The sequence below is a fragment of the Mixophyes fleayi genome, chromosome 6 (genome assembly GCF_038048845.1).
Source record: "Mixophyes fleayi isolate aMixFle1 chromosome 6, aMixFle1.hap1, whole genome shotgun sequence".
In the NCBI taxonomy this organism is placed as follows: domain Eukaryota; kingdom Metazoa; phylum Chordata; class Amphibia; order Anura; family Limnodynastidae; genus Mixophyes; species Mixophyes fleayi.
Genome location: NC_134407.1, coordinates 212,477,101 through 212,498,742, shown reverse-complemented (window position 1 = coordinate 212,498,742; position 21,642 = coordinate 212,477,101). Strand labels below are relative to the sequence as shown.

The 21,642-nt window shown below is 39.4% G+C and overlaps 1 protein-coding gene across 1 annotated transcript in view; it reads right to left on the bottom strand.

Annotated features, from left to right (window-relative positions):
* The window catches only part of LOC142159866 (uncharacterized), a 63,093-nt gene extending 43,478 nt beyond the window's left edge, over positions 1-19,615 (bottom strand). The window contains exons 1-5 of the mRNA XM_075214704.1: positions 19,512-19,615; positions 19,165-19,356; positions 18,962-19,085; positions 18,750-18,847; positions 18,553-18,646 (exon numbers count right to left, since the gene is read on the bottom strand). Of these exons, the coding sequence (XP_075070805.1) occupies positions 18,553-18,646; positions 18,750-18,847; positions 18,962-19,085; positions 19,165-19,356; positions 19,512-19,592 (589 nt within the window). The 5' untranslated portion in view covers positions 19,593-19,615. The remainder of the gene's footprint in view (positions 1-18,552; positions 18,647-18,749; positions 18,848-18,961; positions 19,086-19,164; positions 19,357-19,511) is intronic.
* Between the last annotated feature and the right edge of the window lie 2,027 nt (positions 19,616-21,642).

The window sequence follows — 21,642 nt, the reverse complement described above, 5'->3', positions numbered from 1 at the left end:
CCCACATTATCCCCAACCTCCTTTTAATCTCCACCCCTTTATTTGTGCTCTCTAGAGTGCCAGATCCATCTGTAACAAGCTTGTTCCCAGCCTTTTCCTCTCTCGCTCTTTTTACCTCCTTGTCCTGACTGAAACCTGGATCCCACCTTCTGACACATTCTTCCCTGCTGCTCTCTCCATTTGCACTATCTTTTACACTCTCTCCCAGCTCTGATGGCCACCAAGGTTGTGGTGTAGGTATCCTTTTATCTCCTAACTGTACCTTCATCATTGTTCCCTCTGTACTCTCCTTCTCCTCCTTCGAGACTCACAGCATAGTCCTTTCTGCCCTTTCCACCTTTGCGTTGCAGTCATCTACTGCACCCTGGGCTCTACATCTCTCATCTTCAACAACTTTGTCACCTGGGATTCCCAGTTCCATTCCTCCAACCTACCCACCCTCATCTTTGGGGACCTCATCTCTATTAATAACCCCAATAGTAATTCTACCTCCAAACTCCTCTCCATCACCTCCACCCACTGTCTCACTCATTGGACCTCTTCTAGCACACACGGTCATGGGCACTCCCAACTCCCATAACCTTTTGTTCTCTCACCTCTGCGACATCTCAGAGAGTAGTCAGACGTTTGCCGGGTCGGTCCACAAGCAGGTAGTCACAGATGCAAGGTAGAGTAGCAGGAGCTGAGCAAACAGAATACTCAAGCACATGTCTGAACCAGGAAGTGCCATTTATAGGCTCAAACAGGAAACATGATCCAAGATGGTTTCTCTTCGATGCCAAACTGGCCATCTTGGATAAGGGCAAATCTAAGGGCAAGTTTGCAAATACAGAGACCTCTAGTGGTCGGAGGTGCAAATGTCAAAGTAATTCCTCACATCCTTCCTGCAACAGAAACTTATGGCTGCATGATTTTGAAATTTCATACTTCTCTGCCACCCATGAACCACTACTCTCTTCACTTTTATTGACTATACAGGAAAACCAGTAGTCCCCTTATAAGAAGCAACATTTTATCAGATTTGTTTTTTAGAAAAGATAATAATGTTTTTTAAAGAGTTGTATCAGTTATGCGCTCTGATTTATATTATTATTTTTGATATCCAAAACTGAGCTTATAGTCTTTCCAGCACCTAGTTTCGCATCCTTTCTAACACCTCCATTAAGGTTGAGGTGGTTATCATTGACTCCGACATTAATTTCACTCCTCACATCCAATCCCTTGCCCAATCCTTTTGGAAGAAGTACAGTGTTGTCACCTGAGCCAATTGTGGGCAACATGAAGTAGCTTCTCCAGCCTGTCAATCTTCAAAGGAGTAGAGCAGAGCAGGTCACATGAGGTGGAAGTTGGCTGCCCCCTTTCTCATAAGATCTGGAGCAGCCAGCTGGGGGCCGGAAGAGAAGGCTCGGGAGTAAATGTATCATTCACTGATTTTTTTCAACTCGCCGGAAATCGGCGACTGTGCAGCTAAAATTTAAAGCAGCGATGGCTTGTAAAGGCGAGTTGAAAAAATCGGCGGATGATACATTTACCCCCGGGCCTTAGACTTTTCCTAGCGTTATTATTTTAGCAGTGCGGTGACTAGCACAGGATGCAGGGTTGGAGCTCTGCATCGACGGGCCCCTTGGCAGAGTGGTCCCCTCTGGGTAATGTGGGGGCATCGTGGGTCTCATGCTGGGGCCTCAGCGCTGTAGTGGTTGCATCCTCTCTTGTAATCTCCTTTGCTCATGCTGCTAGTTCAGTGAGCAGGATAAATTGCAGGTGATCTGTGACGCCTTGTGCTTCCTCTTCCACTAAGTGCTTCAGTGAGTGGCAGACATAGAATCCAACTCAATTAACAGTGAGGGTTTAATACGCTTTACATCTAAAAGGTGCAAGCAAAAATAAGCAAATATTTTAACCCTGACTTTGCACGAAGCTCTTAAGGAACTTTGCAGTTAATTAAATCTGCCCCACATAATTTGACCTTGAATCTAATCTGCCCTTCTAGTGCATGCTTGTTTGTTTTTGTTTTTTCTTTATATTTTTTTTTTATATATTTTTTTTTATATTTGTCTCCATACAGGATCTGTTTGTTTTTGCCCGCCCAGTTTCTTTTCCAATTCCATCCCATGTTGGCTGTTGACATGACCTGGATCACCTAACAATTAAGTCCCTTTCTTTGCTAGGATTTTCCTTTTCCAGAAGTGCATAGAACTTCTCTCTAGCTCTGTTAAACAATCAGATTTTTGGATTTTCAGTTTGCAAAGAAAGCCCTAAGTGTAAGGGGGAAGGAGTCAGATTTTTTTTTTTTTTAAATCCTTACTAATTATAGTGCCTCAATACACAGGATTACACAGTGCTAAAGAAGATATCTGGTGAACGTGTGACACCCAGAAGCCATCCCTGTGTATCACGAGGACTGAGCAGGACCCAGAGCCCCATCACGGAGCCTTCACCTCACTCACTGATACATGAGAGAAACAATGACCAGAGGATTCTAGAACTCACCAACAAGATCATTCAGCTGCTGACTGGAGGTGACTGCTGGGAATGGGACATTATACAGTAACACCAGGGGATGTGTCTGGGTGATGACTGTATCATTGTGTGTGTCAGGTTCCTATAAGGTGTCAGGATGTCACTGTCTATTTCTCCATGGAGGAGTGGGAGTATTTAGAAGGACACAAGGGTCTGTACAAGGACGTGATGATGGAGAATCACCAGCCCCTCACATCACTGGGTAAGAGGACGACAGTCATTTATTGTAAAGGAGAGAGCTGTTTTGAGTGCCATTTACATACACAGAATCTGAAAAACAAATATAAATAATTTATTCAGTCACTGTGTGTTTCCTACAGATGGATCCAGTAACAAAAATACCTCAGAGAGATGTCCCCGTCCCCTTTATCCACTGGATCATACAGAGGGAAACATTCCACATGGTTATAAGGTAGGTGGCTTTGAAGTTCTCACCAACTAGTGAATTACCAGAGTGACTACAGTACATATGACCTGTAGGGAAGCTATGAATATCTTCTATGCTGATTCTTCTGGGCAATCTCAATTGATTAAATTGGATATTATTGGATGTGCTATTTTATTGTTTTGGGGATTATTTAGGAAGAAGACCTTATTGATATTAAAGTTGAAGTTATAGAGGAAGAAGAAGAGATGAATGTGAGGGGTGATCAGTGTAAGGAGGAGGAAATCCCTACAGATATCATCACAGGTGAGTAATAAGCACTAAATACAAAAGTGTCACATATTATCCTGGTTCAGTCACTACAACAGTCTCTTACTCTACATCCTTCTCTGTCCATGCAAACCCTATTAGACTCCCCACCCAATCTTTGGCGTTTTTCCTTGAAGCAAGTTATATACTAACACTGCATCTATCTACATAATCACAGTTAATGTTCAGCTGTCATGAAAATGTGACATTGTAGATTATATCAATCTATATTTAAAAAAAAAAATATATATATATATATATATTATGAGAAAGTACAGCATTCACAGGTATGCTGAACCACTTAACTGTTTATTAGCAGTTGTCAGAATGGTAAACAGTTCTAGTGATGGTACAGCAGTCATCCAAAAAAAGGAACACAAAATCCCCACCACCTACACCTGGCTAAACATCACTTCCCTGTCTGCAAGCCGGCCACTTACTGGCATCGGTGGTCCCACCCACACATACAGAGAGTGTTTTTAGCCTCCACCCCAAGCACTACAAACACATCACAGCAAAACATCACAGCAAAGCATAACCAATCACACCCATGTGGGACGTGTGTGTGTGTGCGTGCGCTAAAAGAGGATCCCAGGGAACCCTGTCTGCAGACTAGCTGTGTTTTTATCAGTTCCCTTATTTACGTATATATGTATGTATATAATATATATATATATATATATATATATATATATATATACACACACACATACACAATTAGTAGTTGTAATAAAGTTACCATAAATTGTAATGTGTAGAGTAAGTTATAGTATGCAAATGTCATTGTTCCACATTGTGAGAAAAACTTTTGTAATGGAAACATTCATATTTTCATACACTTATTTTGTTGCTAGCAGATGGATACAACAGCAGGAATACCTCGGAGGGCTATCTCATTTTATCTCCAGATTGTAAAATAGAAGATAATGACTTCACAGGAGATTCTGCAGGAGAAATCTCTATTACCCCAATTATACCTCCAATATTTCACAGTCCAGATATTTCATCTGCTCCTTCTAATCTTGAGAAATGTTCTCCCGATAAATCAGGTATTGTTACACATAGAACAGCTCATAGGGGGAATAAAATATTTCCCTGCTCTGAATGTGAGAAATGTTTTATCCAGAATGCAGATCTTGTTAGACATCAGAGAATTCACACAGGTGAAAAGCCATTTGCATGTGCTCATTGTGGGAAATGTTTTACACAAAAATCAGCTCTACTTAATCATCAGAGAACTCACACAGGTGAGAAGCCATTTTTATGTTCTGACTGTGGGAGATGTTTTACACTTAAATCAAATCTTTTTGCCCATCAGAAGATCCATGCAGGTGAAAAGCCTTTTCCATGTACTGAATGTGAGAAAGACTTTACCTGTAAATCAAAACTTAAACAACATCAAATTGTTCACACAGGAGAAAAGCCATTTCCATGTCCTGAGTGTGGGAAATGTTTTGCACAGAAGGCAGATCTTATTATACATCATAGACTTCACACAGGAGAATTGCCATTTTCGTGTTCTGAATGTGACAAATGTTTTTCACGTAAATCAAAACTGATTCGACATCAAAGATTTCACACAGGCGAGAAGCCATTTCAATGCTCTGAATGTCAAAAATGTTTTTCAGATAAATCAGTCCTTGTGAAACATCACAGAATTCACACAGGGGAGAAACTGTTTCCATGTTCTGAATGTGGAAAATATTTTGTAGATAAGCCAATGCTCATTAGGCATCAGAGAATTCACACAGATGAAAAGCCATTTCCATGTCCTAAATGTGGGAAACGTTTTTCAGAGAAATCAAATCTTGTTACTCACCAAATAATTCACACTGATGAGAAGTCATTTATATGTTGTGAATGTGACAAACCGTTTTTAAGCAAATCAAGACTTATTCGACATCAAAGAATTCACACAGGTGAGAAGCCATTTCCATGTTCCGAATGTGGAAAATGCTTTATGGATCCATCAGATCTAGTTAAACATCAGAGAATTCATACGGGTGAGAAGCCATTTTTTTGTTCTGAATGTGGTAAATGTTTTGGACATAAATCTATGCTTGTCACACACCAGAGAATTCACACAGGAGAGAAGCCATTTCCTTGTTTTGATTGTGGGAAATGCTTTACTCAGAAAATAAGTCTTATTAAACATAAGAGAATTCACAAAAGTGAGAAGCCATTTTCATGTTGTGAATGTGGAAAATGCTTTACAGATACATCAGGTCTTGTGAAACATCAGAAAATTCATACAGGTGATAAGCCTTTCCAATGCTCTGAATGTGGGAAATGTTTCATTAATAATGCGATGCTTGTCACACATCAGAGAACACACACAGGTAAGAAGCCCTTTTCATGTTCTGATTGTGGGAAGTGTTTTACACAGAAAAAAAGTCTCATTAACCATCAGAGAATTCATAGAGGTGACAAACCATTTTCTTGCTCTGTGTGTGGGAAATGTTTTACACAAAAATCAAGTCTTGTTGTACATAAAAAAGTCCATATAACAGAAGAGAATTTTCAGTGATTTAACAGATATAAAACAATATTGCAGCAGGTTGTTTGAAGTACTTAAAACATTAAGTTATTAATGAAAAATTTAAAAATATATGATCTGCCAGTAGAATGTTTATTAAACCCTATTTATGCAATGCCATTACCGTATGGCTTAATTGAGAGCTGTACACATATCTGGTCTGTAGTGAAACATAGACTGTATATATATATATATATATATATAAACAAAAACAGACATAGGTCCTCTGCACTCACCATGTACAGACTGGGGTGCAAGAGGGGGTTGCCCACATTGTATAGACAAGAAAACAGGAATACTCTGCACTCTCCAAACACATAATTAATGCTATATCAAGTACTGTTCTATATTAAAAACAGGGAATGTTAGTTCCACATATTGCAATATATGTTAAGCTGACCAACTCACACCAAAGTCTTCCCAATCTGGTCAGTCCTAACATGATCAAATGCTATGCTATTTTATCTGGGCTTAAGGCTTACCTGCACACAGCTTTTAAAGGCAAGTCTTTCCCTAGCACTAGCAGCCATGGGAGACCTGGGACTCACCTGACACAAGTTGGATATAGCATTAATTATGTGTTTGGAGAGTGCAGAGTATTCCTGTTTTCTTATATATATATATATATATATATATATATATATATATATATTATATATGGACTAGTGATGATCTGTTCAAATGATTTTTGGAAATTAGTGCATATCAATTTCAATTGAAACTTAACCTATCGCTGGTTTAACTTGGTTAATAATAAATGATAATTATATCATGGCCAATATTTGGCAGAAGCCACTAGGTGCAAATTGCTTTATATATAGCAGGATTCTGACGTCAAAGTTAAAAATGTTTAATTAACTATGAAAGGCTGTGATCCAAAATCAGTCTAAATTGACTAGACATAAAGTGGTGGCTTTTCTATTATTATCAATGTAGTTTTACAGAATCAGTTATTTTTAGAAGTCCTTTTTTCATTTATATTTTTCTATTATAATTGTATAATTCAGTTTATTTGCATTTAATGCATTTGTTTTCCTTCAGTAATTTGTTTTCCTTCGAAAATCCATAGAAATGTATTTGCAAACGTGTAACTATTAATTTATTTGCACTGATTTAATATGACAAAAACACTATCGGGGTAAGAACGAGTATTCATTCCTAATAAACAAGGGGTTAACGAAGCTTGTTAAATTGAGACAACTTAGGGCTCCTGAAGACTTTGGTGTGTTTTGACCTCACAACCTCAGTCTAATACCCGGCACCATCAATAGAGGGACCACATTATTCACTGCAATACTTTGAATACAATGGATTTCCACACACAGACAGCATTATAGATGCAGCGTTTTCACTGATTCCTTTTGGTAAAGACTGGAAAATCTGATGTTTGTTTAAGACCGTTGTGTGGAACGCTGAATAATTATATCCATAGGAGATAACTGTTAAAGGATGCTATTTTCACTATCCCATGGATCTATTTTCCCCTTTGCTGTTTTAACTAACAAGAAGAACTGTATATTTTGATGACCTTATCTATATAGGTATTATATTGTTAATTCATATTATACTTAATATGTAAGACTGAACTGATTAACGAAACAATTTGCAACACAATAAAATTAAAGCATAATTATTTACAATGCAATGAGTGATCTATGCATGATAAAATGATTTGTAACACAATACAAATATAATTACCATGAAAATGCTGCAGCATAGTTATCCTTTTTCCGCTTTATACCAGTGCTTTGCTGACAATATAGTTTTGCTATAAGCTGTTTATTAGGCTACTTATTGGAACCTAAAGGGCAGACTAATATTTATTTTCTAAGAACTAAATTAGAATTCAAATATTATGTGCAGAATTTAGAAGTTTACATCAATCTGGGATTACCTCTAGCAGGTTACATATTTGCATACATCCAGGTTCTAATTCCACCCCACCACCTTACAACAATGTTGCAGACAACTGTGAAATTAATGTATATAGTGGCCAAATAAAAGAGTAGTAGACACTAAATGTGGTGGGGGGTTCTTGGTGATGTGTTTAAGGAGAATCGGAGCAAGAACATGTTACACACTGCACTACGTCTAATAGAGTGGGCATCACAGCCTTTATTGTACTAAGCGTCACTGGTTCACCTTTACAATAGAACATATGTAGTCCAAGTCACAAGCACCAAAAACCCATTCATGAAGCTGTGTAGATCATCCACTGATTACATAAAGTGCATCCCAGTGACCAGACTGACTGACCCCTGCCAATTAGAAAAACAAAGTGACTGAATATATTGTTTATGTGTTTATCTAAATGGCCCTCAAAACTTCTCTCTTTTTTACAATAAATGAATGTCTTCTTCTGCCCAGTGATGCGAGGGATACTACTCATCACTGTGAATAAACTAGACTTTCCTGATCACCAGACACCTTGCTATTTGTAGCCCAAAGTTCTTCAGATGCACCCATGTTCGATCAGAAAAGGATACCAGGCACTTTCAATAAAGGTTATTAGGTATCCTTTCGTATGCGATCTCTGCGGTGTTAATTTGAAGGTACGATGTGAATTAAAAGTTTTTTAAATATATGACTGTGTTCCCTGTCCCAGAAAGAGTGGTTAATAACATGATTGTTAATGTCATGCGGTCACCCTGATCATTTGTATGTACAGTCCCTGTATAAGTTTTCCATGGGTTTCGGGTGAACTTTACCTAAAGTGTTAAACTGATGGGTTAAAGGTAACTCATTCCTCCCCAGCTAATGAGGTTGGTAAGGTACTATTTACTGTGTGTACTCCTCATTGGCTTAGAGTCCTCACTACCAGACCTGCAGGAGCTGATCCCAGTAGGGGCTGAGAGGAAGACAAGCAGTACCCATTCCCAGGACCAGTCCCATATGCATAACACCTTTCAAAAGGATTGATATCCAGGGAATCCTTTCACCCTCTCCCAGCTGGGGGAGGGGCAAAGTGCAGGAAAATGGCAGCGTACAGAAGTCCCAGCTGATAAAGCAAAGGAGTACTTATTTATAGTTTGGTTAGCAGTTTTTGCAGCAAGGGCTGGTTGGGGATTACAGTTTCTGCTGGCCTGAACTGCAGTGATCCAACCACGTTCAACCCTACTGATAGCCAAGACACCACACAGCAACAACCTGAACACATTGGCACATTACCCTCTTTCTATGTCTGCGAGAGAGACTTGGCTGAAATCTGGAAGAAAATAAGGAGTGTCCCCAACAATAGGCTTAGGGTAAAGGTCTAAGGTTCAGGTCACAGGAAACATATCATGTCTGGTATCATTCTGTCACAGGAAACATATCCTGTCTGGTATCATTCTAATCCCCTATTTATCCGCAGTCGTCCGGTTCATTAGCTGAAACAATCGCACATTGCGTATGCTAGTTATAGATGATAGGGTATAAATGATTGGAATGGTATTGTCTGTGTAATGCTAATAGACCATTTTAAACCAGTTCTTGGTGGGAAGATTAAATATGCATCTCCTGGAGATCTGACCCCACCCCTGGATGGCATTGTTTGAACTGGCCAATGACCTGCATTACACTGGACCCTCCTGAAGCCTGGACCTATGGAACAAGCCAAGTCATCTGTATTGTATTTACTGTATCACTGACTGTATATAAGTGGGGGCTCTGGGACCAGTGTTCAGTATACTTGACCACAGCCTTCAGACCTGAATGACTGTACACTGGATCCAGAGCGCCTGCTAAAAGTAACGGCTCTACTTATTTTATTCTGACTTGTTACTCTGCTACTTTTGGCTATTAAATCACATTGTGCTTTAGAACCACATCACTGGAAGTGGACAATCGTTATTGAATAGCAACTAGACTTACTTAACAGACCAGTGGATGGACCTGTACCCATTGTTTACCAGAGAAGAAATTATCCAGGTCTCAGGTGGGTACTGTACCCTGACTTTGTCACCCGCAAAGAGCTGGCTTAATACAAAGAGGCTATTAAAGCCATTGATCAGTGCAGATGAACATTTATTTGTCAGTGCCCTGATATTGACATGGAACATGCCCAGTGAAATCCGAAGTTATCATCCCCAGATAATCAAGGGATTAACATGTTTATCCAGTTAGAGCCAGAACCCCAGCAGAATTTTTTTGGAGACCGACCACCCTCTCAACACTACCATTTACAGAGGGAAGGCAGCAGAGAGCAAGCCAAGGGTATTGCCAAGTCTCTAGAGGGAACCTGCTTCATGGCTATGAAATGGAGCAATAGACCTCTGATGGGCCATCGCACCTCCTCTCCGATGACCACGGAAGTGGAGACACTAATGGCATGCCCCAGGGCAAACCTAGTTTTCCGTATTAGGCATTAGGAGAAAACAAGATAATTAGACGAATGTCAGCTGTTGAGGGCCTCATTCAAACAGGATTCTGTCAGTGTGAGTAGAAGCCGGCACCCTGCCCAGTCTGCACCTGCCCAACTGATGGACCAGCCAGCTTGACCAGTGGCCAGCGCGAGTAGCAACCTACCAGAGGCAGTAGCAGATAAGTACCAGGCAGTCTCACTGCACTACAAGTCAAAACATAAAGTGAAAAAGTTATTCCAGTAAAGGGCACCTTGGGGGCCATAAAAAAGTAATAGTAAAATATAAGTTGATTGGTATGCATTAAAAGCAATCATCCACTTTTTATTAAAGGTAAAATATAAAATCAGAATTGTGACAAATGGCAATTTGTTAACTATTTAAACCAAATGAAATAAAAAATCGGTCTCATTTTATAATTTTTAACAATTTGTGAAGACTTTTATATTTCTTCTTTTATTATAATTACCTTTCAATGTTATCCATTTCCTTTTCTTTAGATTAGAAAATAAGTACTATATACATTACAATTAATGGAAGTCTTTTTTGTATTAGCAACAATAGTATTGGAGAGAATAATTTATTATCTGGATTAATTGCTGAGGTCACAATAATTTACCTTTAAATGAAAGGTTTTTCTTTTGTGTAAAAATATGCAATCAGGTAGTTTTATGTAATCATGGAGTTAGAATATTATTTTAATCTAGCAAATACCAATTAATGGTCAATTGTTGGACATAACAAATAGATTATATATTTTGGAAACTCATTACTGTTATATCTACCATGCGGATCATGTATGAGATTGTATATATAATATATATTTTATAAATATTAAATACATTACATATATACTACCAGCGCTCTTCTTTATATTAGTTTGTCAAGGTCAATTGATTAGCTTTATGAGGATCATATACTCCTCTTTTATCTGTAATCCATTACATGTATGTATTGCAGAATTTTGATCTTATTTCTTGTATCAAGTCAAAGGAAAGCTACAATGAAATCTCATTAAAGAGGTATATAATGTGACACTATGAATTATGTTAGAAGGGCATTATCGTGTTTAGGACTGGTGCGGATTTAAACTACATTGAGTCACATCGGGAAGTCAGCAAAGAGACGTTGCTGAAGGATTCCTGGCAGGTCCTAAAGACTCCCAAAAGATCCAACATTTTGCTTTCACTTGGTAGCCAAAGGTTTCTTTCAGGAATGGGCTGACGACCTGCAATCTGGAGATGGCTTCAGATGGGTTCCTGAAAGTCCTGCAGGACTCCCAGCAACTTTCACACATTTCTGCCATAAGATGCTTATTTGGGGGGGAGAGCAGAGCCTTTGTGTTCATTGCCTGGAATGCATGGCCAGAGAAAGGAGGATGTCTGTAAGTACTTAGTTCCCTGTCAGCTGCTCAACAAAGGGAGTATGTAAGAGAGGCCCCGAGCTGCATTTATACTGTAAGATGGAGCCCTACAAAACCATCTCAGTCTCACCAGACTCCCAGAAGTTACGATGATATCCTGCCACCTGGCATACAACAGGTGTGAGTGTGTGGGAGGGAATTTGAGTCTCTATAGTAGACAGGATAGGAAAGGGCAAAGGAATTTATGGGACTTTCAGGATCCCTTGTTACTGTCCAGCTGGAAGAGAATTTGTGATGTAGCTCAGAGGTGGCTTTTTGGACACAGCCCTGTCAGGCATACAGGACCATCAGAGACCCCAAAATGACCTCCACCGCTTAAACTGTTCATTAAAAGTGCTATAGTGCTGTTAGCGCATTTTGAGTTAAACTGAAGTATTCTTTATTGAGATACTTTAACACATCCACGGTGTTGGGGTAGGTAATGTACTGAAAGGAAGCCGGGTAACTGCTGTATTCCAGCTGAGTCGAGGGGTCAACTCTGGGTCCACTCTCAGTTGGTGTGGGCAAATAAGCCTGTAGGTGCCCCAGTATCGGGATGTGATCATACCATTTTCTTCTCAAAGTTCTCAAACAGCTTCTCTCCACTCCAGATAGCCCACAGAGCCATACTGTTACGGATTTTGGTTGATTTACTACCCTCTATTATTATCTATAATGTGGATGGTAACATCTCATTGGTGTGCAATGCTTTTATAAAAGTCACAACAAAGTATGGGTGTGATGACTCTTGTTGGTATTATTACTGTTACATTACTACCAGCCAGTAACTAGCTTCCCCTGTGGCCTGACCCTTATCCTATCACTTGCTACTTCTGATACTGCTCCGAATTCTACTATCATTGTAATGCTCTATCATAATATTGCTGTGCCAAAATACTGCTTTGCCATAGTATTGCCTTGCCATTGTTTTACCACTTTGATTACATTGACACTTTCATACCTCACTTGCCACTATCCATGCTTCTACACTACCTAGGCCCAGACAACATCGTAGCCTCTGCCCCTTCCTGGGCATTGCCCAAATAGGCCTCTGCAGCATCTGGACTCTAGAGAACTCTGTGCCACTTAGGCCCCTGTACCATCATGACCCATCTAGGCCTCTCTACATTATATCCTCAACATCTTGCAGACCTCTGCACAATAGTGAACTCCACTATGCCTATTGTCCCATGTGCTCACCCCTCATAAGCAGGGTTCTTTACCCTATGTCTCAGGTCTGCCCACTCTCCGCCGTCCTTGATGTTCCTGTTTTGTCTTACACTGAAGTTTTTGTATGCCATGGGGTTTGTTCTGTTAATTGCATCCAATCATTCATTATTCTACTTGTCTGTACCCATTGTTCCTATCCATGTGAGCTTATGTACTTTATTTCATTTTAAAGAGAAATCATTCCCAGCTGCTAAGTGAATGGTGAAAAATTGTTGAAGATTAATAGAATTAAGATTTCTGCAGGTAGAGTTAGACAGTAGAGAGGTTAGAGCAGTGGGGGTGATTGTGTAGCTGATAAGGTGATGATCCAAGAGAGGGAAGGGTGTGTTAAGCATAGTCTAGAAAACAAGATCAAGGCAGTGGCCATCCTGATGAGTAAATGATTCAATCCACTGGGAGAGGTCAAGTGAGGAGGTTAGAGAGAGTAGTTTGGAAGCAGCTTTGGAAGGTGGGTTATCAATGAGAATGTTAAAATCACCCAGGATGATGGTGGGGATGTCTAAATATAAGAAGTGAGGGAGCTATGCAGAGAAATCTTCAATAAATTGTTGGTGTGCTCCAGGGGGACGATAGATCACCGCAACACCTAGAGAGAATGGATTAAAAATGTGAATAGCATGTACTTCAAAATATGTGAATGTAAGTGATGGGACATTTGGTAGAACTGTGAATGTGCACAGTGGGAAGAGAAGTAGTCCAACCCCACCAACTTGTCTGCCTTCAGGTCTGGAGGTGTGGGTGAGATGGAGGCCACCATGTGAAAGTGCTGTAGGTGAGGCAGTGTCTGATTGCATGAGCCATGTTTCTGTTATTGCCAGAAGGTTGAGGTTTTTTTGAGAGGTTAGTTTGTTACAAACAGAGCGTGCATTCCAAAGGGCACATTTAAAGGACTTTGGAAGAGAGGGGAGACAGGTGATGTGTTTGAGGTTTGCTATGGAATGGTAGTGCTCTGATGTATGTGTGTGTGAGGAGTGTGGGGGACCTGGATTAGGTGAGATATAACCGGCTAATAGAAGCAGAGAGATAGGCAAGGGGATTGTAAAATGTGAGACTTTTTATTTTCTGGCGACAGGTGGAGGCTGTACTTGTTGGAGATAATAAATAGGACAACAGTTCATGGGTGTTAACTAGAGGTGAGTGGAGTAATGCAGGTGCAATGTGGACAAATGTTTATGTTGGTATGAGGGGTGAAAAATTATACAGTCCTAAAGATAATGCCATGAGAAGAGACCAAGAAAAGCAATTTGTTAAACATTGTGATAGAAGGAGTAAAAGCAAAAAGTTTGTCCAGCTGTGTTGTCTAACTGTGCATTTTCTTACACTTTGTGAGAAAACCCACTTAGTGTAGAAAACACATACGTCTCACCCCACACACGTCACCCCGTAGACTGAAGCTAAGATGTAGTCAGGCTAATTTAGGAAAACACTACAGCTGTGCTAATTGGTCAGCTAGTCAAAGTAAAGGAAAACATTTGTTGAATAGGCTAGAGGAGGCCAGATACCTATCATAAATTAGGCATCAATAATACTCTGGCCGACCGAAGTTAGAACTGATAACAATTTCCTATAACATACTTTAAACACACAGTTGCAGAGATTAGATACAAATTAATGTAGTTCTGCACAAATTATATGCTCAATATTGACAGTTGTGCAATTTGGTATAAAGTACGGATTTTGTGGGTGAAAAAATATACACAAATTATCAGCTCCCAAAGTGGGTCAATGGTATTTAAACTTATTTTTCACTTCTTTTTACTTTTCACTTATTTTGATTTTAAATATTTCGCCTCTGTGGACCAGTATAATTAATTGATCAGTATTTTAATTTGTGAGTTAATAAAATTGTGGCGCTATATAAATAAATGATGATAATGATACCCTAGTAACTTGCAGCGGTGTACATATTGTCTTTTGGAACACATACAAAAAATTCAAATAAGGGAACTAGGGTTAAACTTTGGGCAAGATGGTAATGATAGCAATGACATGGAGGAGGGGGGGGGGGGGGGGGGGTTGGGAATTTCCAAAAAGGTTGGCTAATTAAAACTAAAGAAAAACTTAAAAATAATGAACAACAGTGAACACTTCATTCATCATGGAATATAGTCAAGATTTTAAATCGCTTGAAACCATAATAAAAACTCATTGGAAGGTCCATCTAAAAGACGAGAAACTGAAAGGGATTCTACCTGAAAAACAAATAATCGTTTATAAGGGGGCAGACAATCTAAGAACAAAACTTGTCAAAAAATTTTATACCCCTAGAAAACTAAGCAAAACTGGGAACCTGGCATAACGACAATAGTAATGGCTTTTATTATTGCAACAGGTGTCAGGTGTGTAAAAGTCACTGTTCAAAACAAAGTCCATTAAAAAATTCAGGTAACACCTGAAAAGAATATGACTAAGAGCAAAATTACTTGCGATGCCACGGGGGAAATTTACCTATAAGAGTGCCCCTGTGGAAAACAGTATATGGGCTACATCATTTGGAAACTCCATGTAAGGATTTTAGAGCACCAGAGAAGTTTAAAAAGGGAATTTGAGGCCCAGTGTTTCCGATCACTATCTAAGGTGCCACAAAAACAAACTTGCTTTTCCATATGTACCCGGATTGTCGAACAGTCAAATCCCACAATAATGTTTTAACTTAAAAAAGTTCAATTTGACCAAATATCCTATTTTTTAGTGATTTACAGTGCAATTTGCCTTTAGTAGATTAGGTGAATACCAAAATGCCATGTAAAGCAGCAAAATACAGGATATTTGGTCTTTTTGTCTGATGTCTGTCTCCTTTGTTACTTGGCATCAATAAAGATTAATTTATGAAAAGAAATGAGCAGCTGTTCCCTTTATCCGGTCGCCTCTTTGCTTCCATTTTTACTGTTCATTGGGAAAATCCACTTAGTTTCAGACTAAGACGTTAGTTCTATAAAGCTGCCTCTGCGCCAATCATGTCTGACAACCGCCCCACCACAAAAACACCTAGGGGTATATTTACTAAACCGCGGGTTTGAAAAAGTGGAGATGTTGCCTACAGCAACCAATCAGATTCTAGCTGTCATTTATTTAGTGCATTCTACAAAATGAAAGCTAGAATCTGATTGGTTGCTATAGGCAACATCTCCACTTTTTTAAACCCGAAGTTTAGTAAATCTAGCCCCTAGGTTGCATTGATGATAACCATTAAAATGTTTTGATATCTGGTGATGTATGTTACCACTTAGTATGTTACAAAAATGCTCAGAAACACGGTTTACATTTTGTTTTTCCAAAGTATTTATTATTATTATTATTATTATATGGACTTTGTATACAGTAAATAGCTTCTTTTGTATTACATGATATGCGTTATCAAATTGTTCCCTTTTTTACAAATGTGAAATCAGTGGTTGTTAAATAACCAGTCAGTCTTCAGAATGAATCCTAGATAATCTTGATTTGGATTTATACCACAGAATTATGGAAGTAACAGCCGGGTGTAGAAAAGTCTCCCTACTTCTCTACCTTTCTGTTAAGAAACAAATTATGATTGGTTCATAGCATGCACAGGAAACTCTATGGAACATATTTTCAGCTTCAAAAATCAAAAAATTATGCTGCTATTATGCCTTAAGCAGACAAATGGACGTCTGTATATTCTATAACCATCTGAATAGCAGCTTATAGAAGGTACAACACTATTTACATCCACCAGTTTCTGGCAATTTATTTTTGTTATGATAGTAAAATTTTCTCCAAAGATAATCACTACTTCATATAAACAAAATCATGCCCATATAGAGGTAAACATATTAATTAAAATGACAGATTGTCCAGAGTCCTTAGCTATGCTTATTAGTATATTTTGTATCAGTAAAATTACTTTTCAAATAAAGTGCTGCTGCAGTCCTGTTTAATCCTTTTTATTGAATTTGTTTTTCTACTGTGTGAATTTTTTGGTGTATACTAAGATGTGCTCTCTGTGTAAAACATTTCCCACACTCAGAGCAAGAAAACGGTTTCTCACCTCTGTGAATTCGCTGATGATTAACAAGACTTATTTTTTGGGTAAAACATTTCCCACAATCAGAACATAAAAATGGCTTCTCACCTGTGTGAATTCTCTGATGGGTAATCAGACTTATTTTCTGTGTAAAACATTTCCCACAGTCAGAACATAAAAATGGTTTTTCACTTGTGTGAATTCTCTGATGGTTAATAAGGCTTATTTTCTGTGTAAACCTTTTCCCACAATTACAACAAGGAAACGGCTTCTCTCCTGTGTGAATTCTCTGATGTTTACCAAGATCTGATGTATCTGTAAAACACTTCCCACATTCAGAACAAGGAAACGGCTTCTCACCAGTGTGAACTCTTTGATGTCGAATAAGTTTTGATTTACATGAAAACTGTTTGTCACATTCAGAGCATGTAAATGGCTTCTCATTAGTGTGAATTCTCTGATGCTTAAGAAGGTTTGACTTCTCTGTAAACTGTTTCCCACATTCAGAACATGAAAATGGTTTTTCATTTCTGTGAATTCTCTGATGTCTAACAAGCATTGATTTATGTGAAAAACTTTTTCCACACTCAGAACATGGAAACAGCTTCTTGACTGTGTGAATTACTTGATGTTTAACAAGAGCGGATATCTGTGAAAAATATTTATCACACTGACAGCATGGATATGACTTCTTAATTGTGTGAGTTCTCTGATGCCTAATAAGATATGAATTATAAATAAAACATTTACCACATTCAGGACAGGGAAACATTTTATCACCTCTATGAGCTGTAGTTTGTGTAACAATATCTGATTTATCAGAACATCCCTCATGATTAGACAATATATCTGCAATGTGAAGTACTGGATGTAGATTTGAGATAACGGGCGTTTCTGCTGTAGAAACCTGTGTGATGTCGCTATATATTTCACAATCTGGAGGTAAAAGGAGATGTCTCACTGAGGAGTTCCTACTTTTCTGTCCATCCGCTGAAAATAAAAAAATAAAAAATCTAAAAATATGAATGTGAATTAGGAAGAAATGCTAAAAATTTCCATGCGCCATATAACTTCACATTACAAATTTTAATCGCTTTTATTACAATTATAAATGTACAGATATGATCTTCAATGTCACATATTAATAATAGCTAATTCAGTGGTTCCCAAACTGTGCGCCTAGGCTCCCTGGAGTGCCTTGGAAATCTCACAGGGGTACCTCGGCCAGCGCCAGTGGTAAGCAAGGCGGGGGACTACTTGGTAATTATTTTGGCTTAGGGGTGCCTTGAAAAAAATTTGGAGACCCTAAGGGTGCCTTGAACTGAAAAACTTTGGAGTCCACTAAACTAATTATTAAATGTAATTTAGACAGATGCAGTGTTCATGGGAAATATTAATGCAAATATTAATGCAAAAAGGGTCACATACACAGGTTTTTTAACGATTAGTGCAAGAGGGACGATTACAGGTAATATTATCATTAGTGCACAGGGAAGATCATGGATCATGTCACACAAGGTCTTTCCCTACTATTCAGTAAATAAATCCCAATAAAGTTTTGGGAGTCTGTGAATAAAGCTCAGACTGAAGTCCCCATGTATGTGAAACACCAGAAAGTGTGTGGGAATAGACTGATCAGATCTCTTGGCTGGTAGCTCACCATGACATGACATGAGGAGAGCGGGAGTCACATGGGGGCTGATTGAGCCTTACTCCCCCACTGGGCAGATGCATTTTCCTCATTAGTTTGTACTGACAGAGGAGGGGGTAGAATAAGACATTGTTGTAGTGACTGAACAAGGAGATTGTGTGACTCTTCTGTATTTAGTGCTTATTACTCACCTGTGCTGATATCTGTAGGGATTTCCTCCTCCTTACACTGATCACCCCTCACATACGTCTCTTCTTCTACCTTTATATTAATCAGGTCTCTACCCTAAATAATCCACAAAATAACAAACTTAATTCATTTAATAATGTTTGATTTAAAGAATAGATGAATATGAGGTTATAAGAGTAACAACTTCAAATCCATCTACCTGACAATCCTGTGGGATCTTGTGATTTTCCTCTCCACAGTCCTGTAAATAAAGAGGATTGGAACATTTCTCTGGGGTATTTTTGTAACTGGATCCATCTGTAAGAAACACAGTGGCTGAATACATTTTGTATGTGTTTATCAGAGGATGTGGATCTAGATGGACTCTCAAAACTACTCTCATCTTTACAAATAATTAAAGTCCTCTCTTACCCAGTGATGTGAGGGGCTGGAAATTCTCAATCATCACATCCTTGTACAGACCCTTGTGTCCTTCTAAATACTCCCACTCCTCCATGGAGAAATAGACAGTGACATCCTCACACCTTATAGGAACCTGACACACACAATGATACAGTCATCACCCAGACACATCCCCTGGTGTTACTGTATAATGTCCCATTCCCAGCAGTCACCTCTCCAGTCAGCAGCTGAATGATCTTGTTGGCGAGTTCTAGAATCCTCTGGTCATTGTTTCTCTCATATATCAGTGAGTGAGGTGGAGGCTCCGTGATGGAGCTCGGGATGCTGCTCAATCCTCCTGAGAAACGAGGATGTCTGTTGGGTGACCCACATTCACCAAATGTCTTCTTAACTACTATATAATCCTGTGTATCAAGACAATGATAAATGATAAAGAAAAATATAAAATTGTCTTGTATTCACATCTTCCTCACTAATGCTAAAATTTTCACCAATCCAGTCACTGTTTTATTAAAAGCAATAAGAGCAAGATCACTGCAACATTCCCAGAATCCCTCACCTCTCCAGTCAGCAAATAGATGATCCCCTGAGTGAGATTTAGTATCCTCTCAGTCATGTGACTCCTGTCCTTGTCCATCATGAAGATTCTAAGAATAGGGTCTGGTTCTGTTGGAAAAGAGTAATTGTGAGGGGACCTCTGCAAAAATTGAATGCATAAATAATGTTAGCTTTGCTACAATCTTGGATTATCATCATCAGCTATTATATAGCGTCACTAATTCCGCAGCGCTGTACAGAGAACTCACTCACATCAGTCCCTGCACCGTTAGAGCTTACAATCTAAATTTCATAACATACACACACACAGACAAAGGGGCATATTTAACAAATTGTGATGGTGCACTATCGTGCACTTAACGTACAATCCATGCCCCGATGTGTCCCCCGCATATTTATTAAAGGTGCATCACAGCAGATATCATGGATATCTGCTGCTCTGCATTCTGCTTCGTTTTGGGGAGCAGTCACCATTCAATAGTATGGTGACTGCTCCCTCTTGCAATCGAACAAGTTCCGAAAAATATTTTTTTTCGGGAACTTGTCTTGATAATGTACGCCAGCTGAAGCTGGCATACATTATCATAAATGAGAAATCTCAGTGCTGTCAGCTCTGCTCCGAAGAGCAGAGCTGGACAGCGCATGTGTGGAGGGATCATGTAATCCCTCCCTGTCAATCACTGCTCGCTCTCTGCAACTATAGTTGCAGAGATCAAGCGAGATGTTTGTGCGCATGTGCATTTCTTCAAACTGCACATGCGCAATTGCTGAAAGAAGAAGAGTGAAGAGGACGAGAAGGTGATCCAGGGACATTGCGTTCTGAAGAGGCGGGTAAGTATGATTTTTTTTATCACAGAAACAGCAGTTTTTCGGAACTGCTGTTTCTGTGCTGGGTTGTACATAAATGTGAGAAATAGCTCAATCCTTATCATTGCGATAAGGATTGAAAACAATTTTTCACTTAATGTTAATATTGATAAATGTGCCCCGAAGAGAGACAGACAGGGGTCCATTTGATAACAGCCAACTACCCTAATAGTATGTTTTTGGAGTGCAGGAGAAAACCGGAGCACCCAAAGGAAACCCACGCAAACACGGGGAGAACATAGAAACTCCACACAGGTAAGGCAATGGTCAGCAATCGAACTCAGGACCCCAGTGCTGTAAGGGAGAAGTGCTAACCACTGAGCCACCGTGCTGCCCGACATTAAAACTGCTGAGTACTGATGTAACTACTAATCAATTAAATGTTTTGTGAATAATGTGGGCCGGCAGGGAAGGTTGGGGGAAGGGGGGCAGTTTAAGCTGCCATAGAAAGCAGACATATTTTCTCTTTGTTCAGTGCAGGACAATATTTATCCCCTCTCAAATTGAGGATTCCTCATCCTCAGCCACTCCATAAGTGCCTGTGTCCCTAAAACACTAAGGAGGAGATAAATATCTGCACATCGGCAAGAAAGGGTTAGAGAGACCGTCTCCAGTCATCTGCCTACATCGCCTCGCTAGGTCTTAGATGCCCTGGCCTATGTTTCTGGCTCTGGATCCTCCATCGAGGCTATAACAGACCTAGCCTGCCACTCCTACACTGCGAGTGTCATGTAAACACCAAGTGGAGCTCCAAATACCCCCGCCTGCGGAGAAGACTACCTCTTACAGCTGTATCTCTGGCAAGTGGGGAAGGCCAATAAGCGCCCAGGAAGCACTGGTGAGTGGTGAGATTCAGCCACTGAGGTGGACTGAGACATTTATAGACTTTCTTCTCCCCAGAGGCTACCACATTTAGCCTTGACAATACAGGTGTTCACACTCCCTGAACCAGAAGCAAATAGCATAAGCAGCTTGTGCAACCGGTAACTTAAACCTACAGGGCTTATACTCAACGAGAGCCCACTAATAGCTTTTATAGCTCTTCCATCCTTGGAGTCAGGATCCATTAACAATGTTAAATGAAAGTAGAACAGATCCAATTTCCTACTGTACTTGCTAGCACACTGCTGCAATAATTAAACAATGTCCTATTGTCAACCTGTCCGGAAAATGTCACACGTTCCTGTGTTAAACAAACACAGGAGTGGACCCATCCCAGAGTCTTACGAAAGCTGATTAGGCAGAGGCATTTCTCCTCAGACACA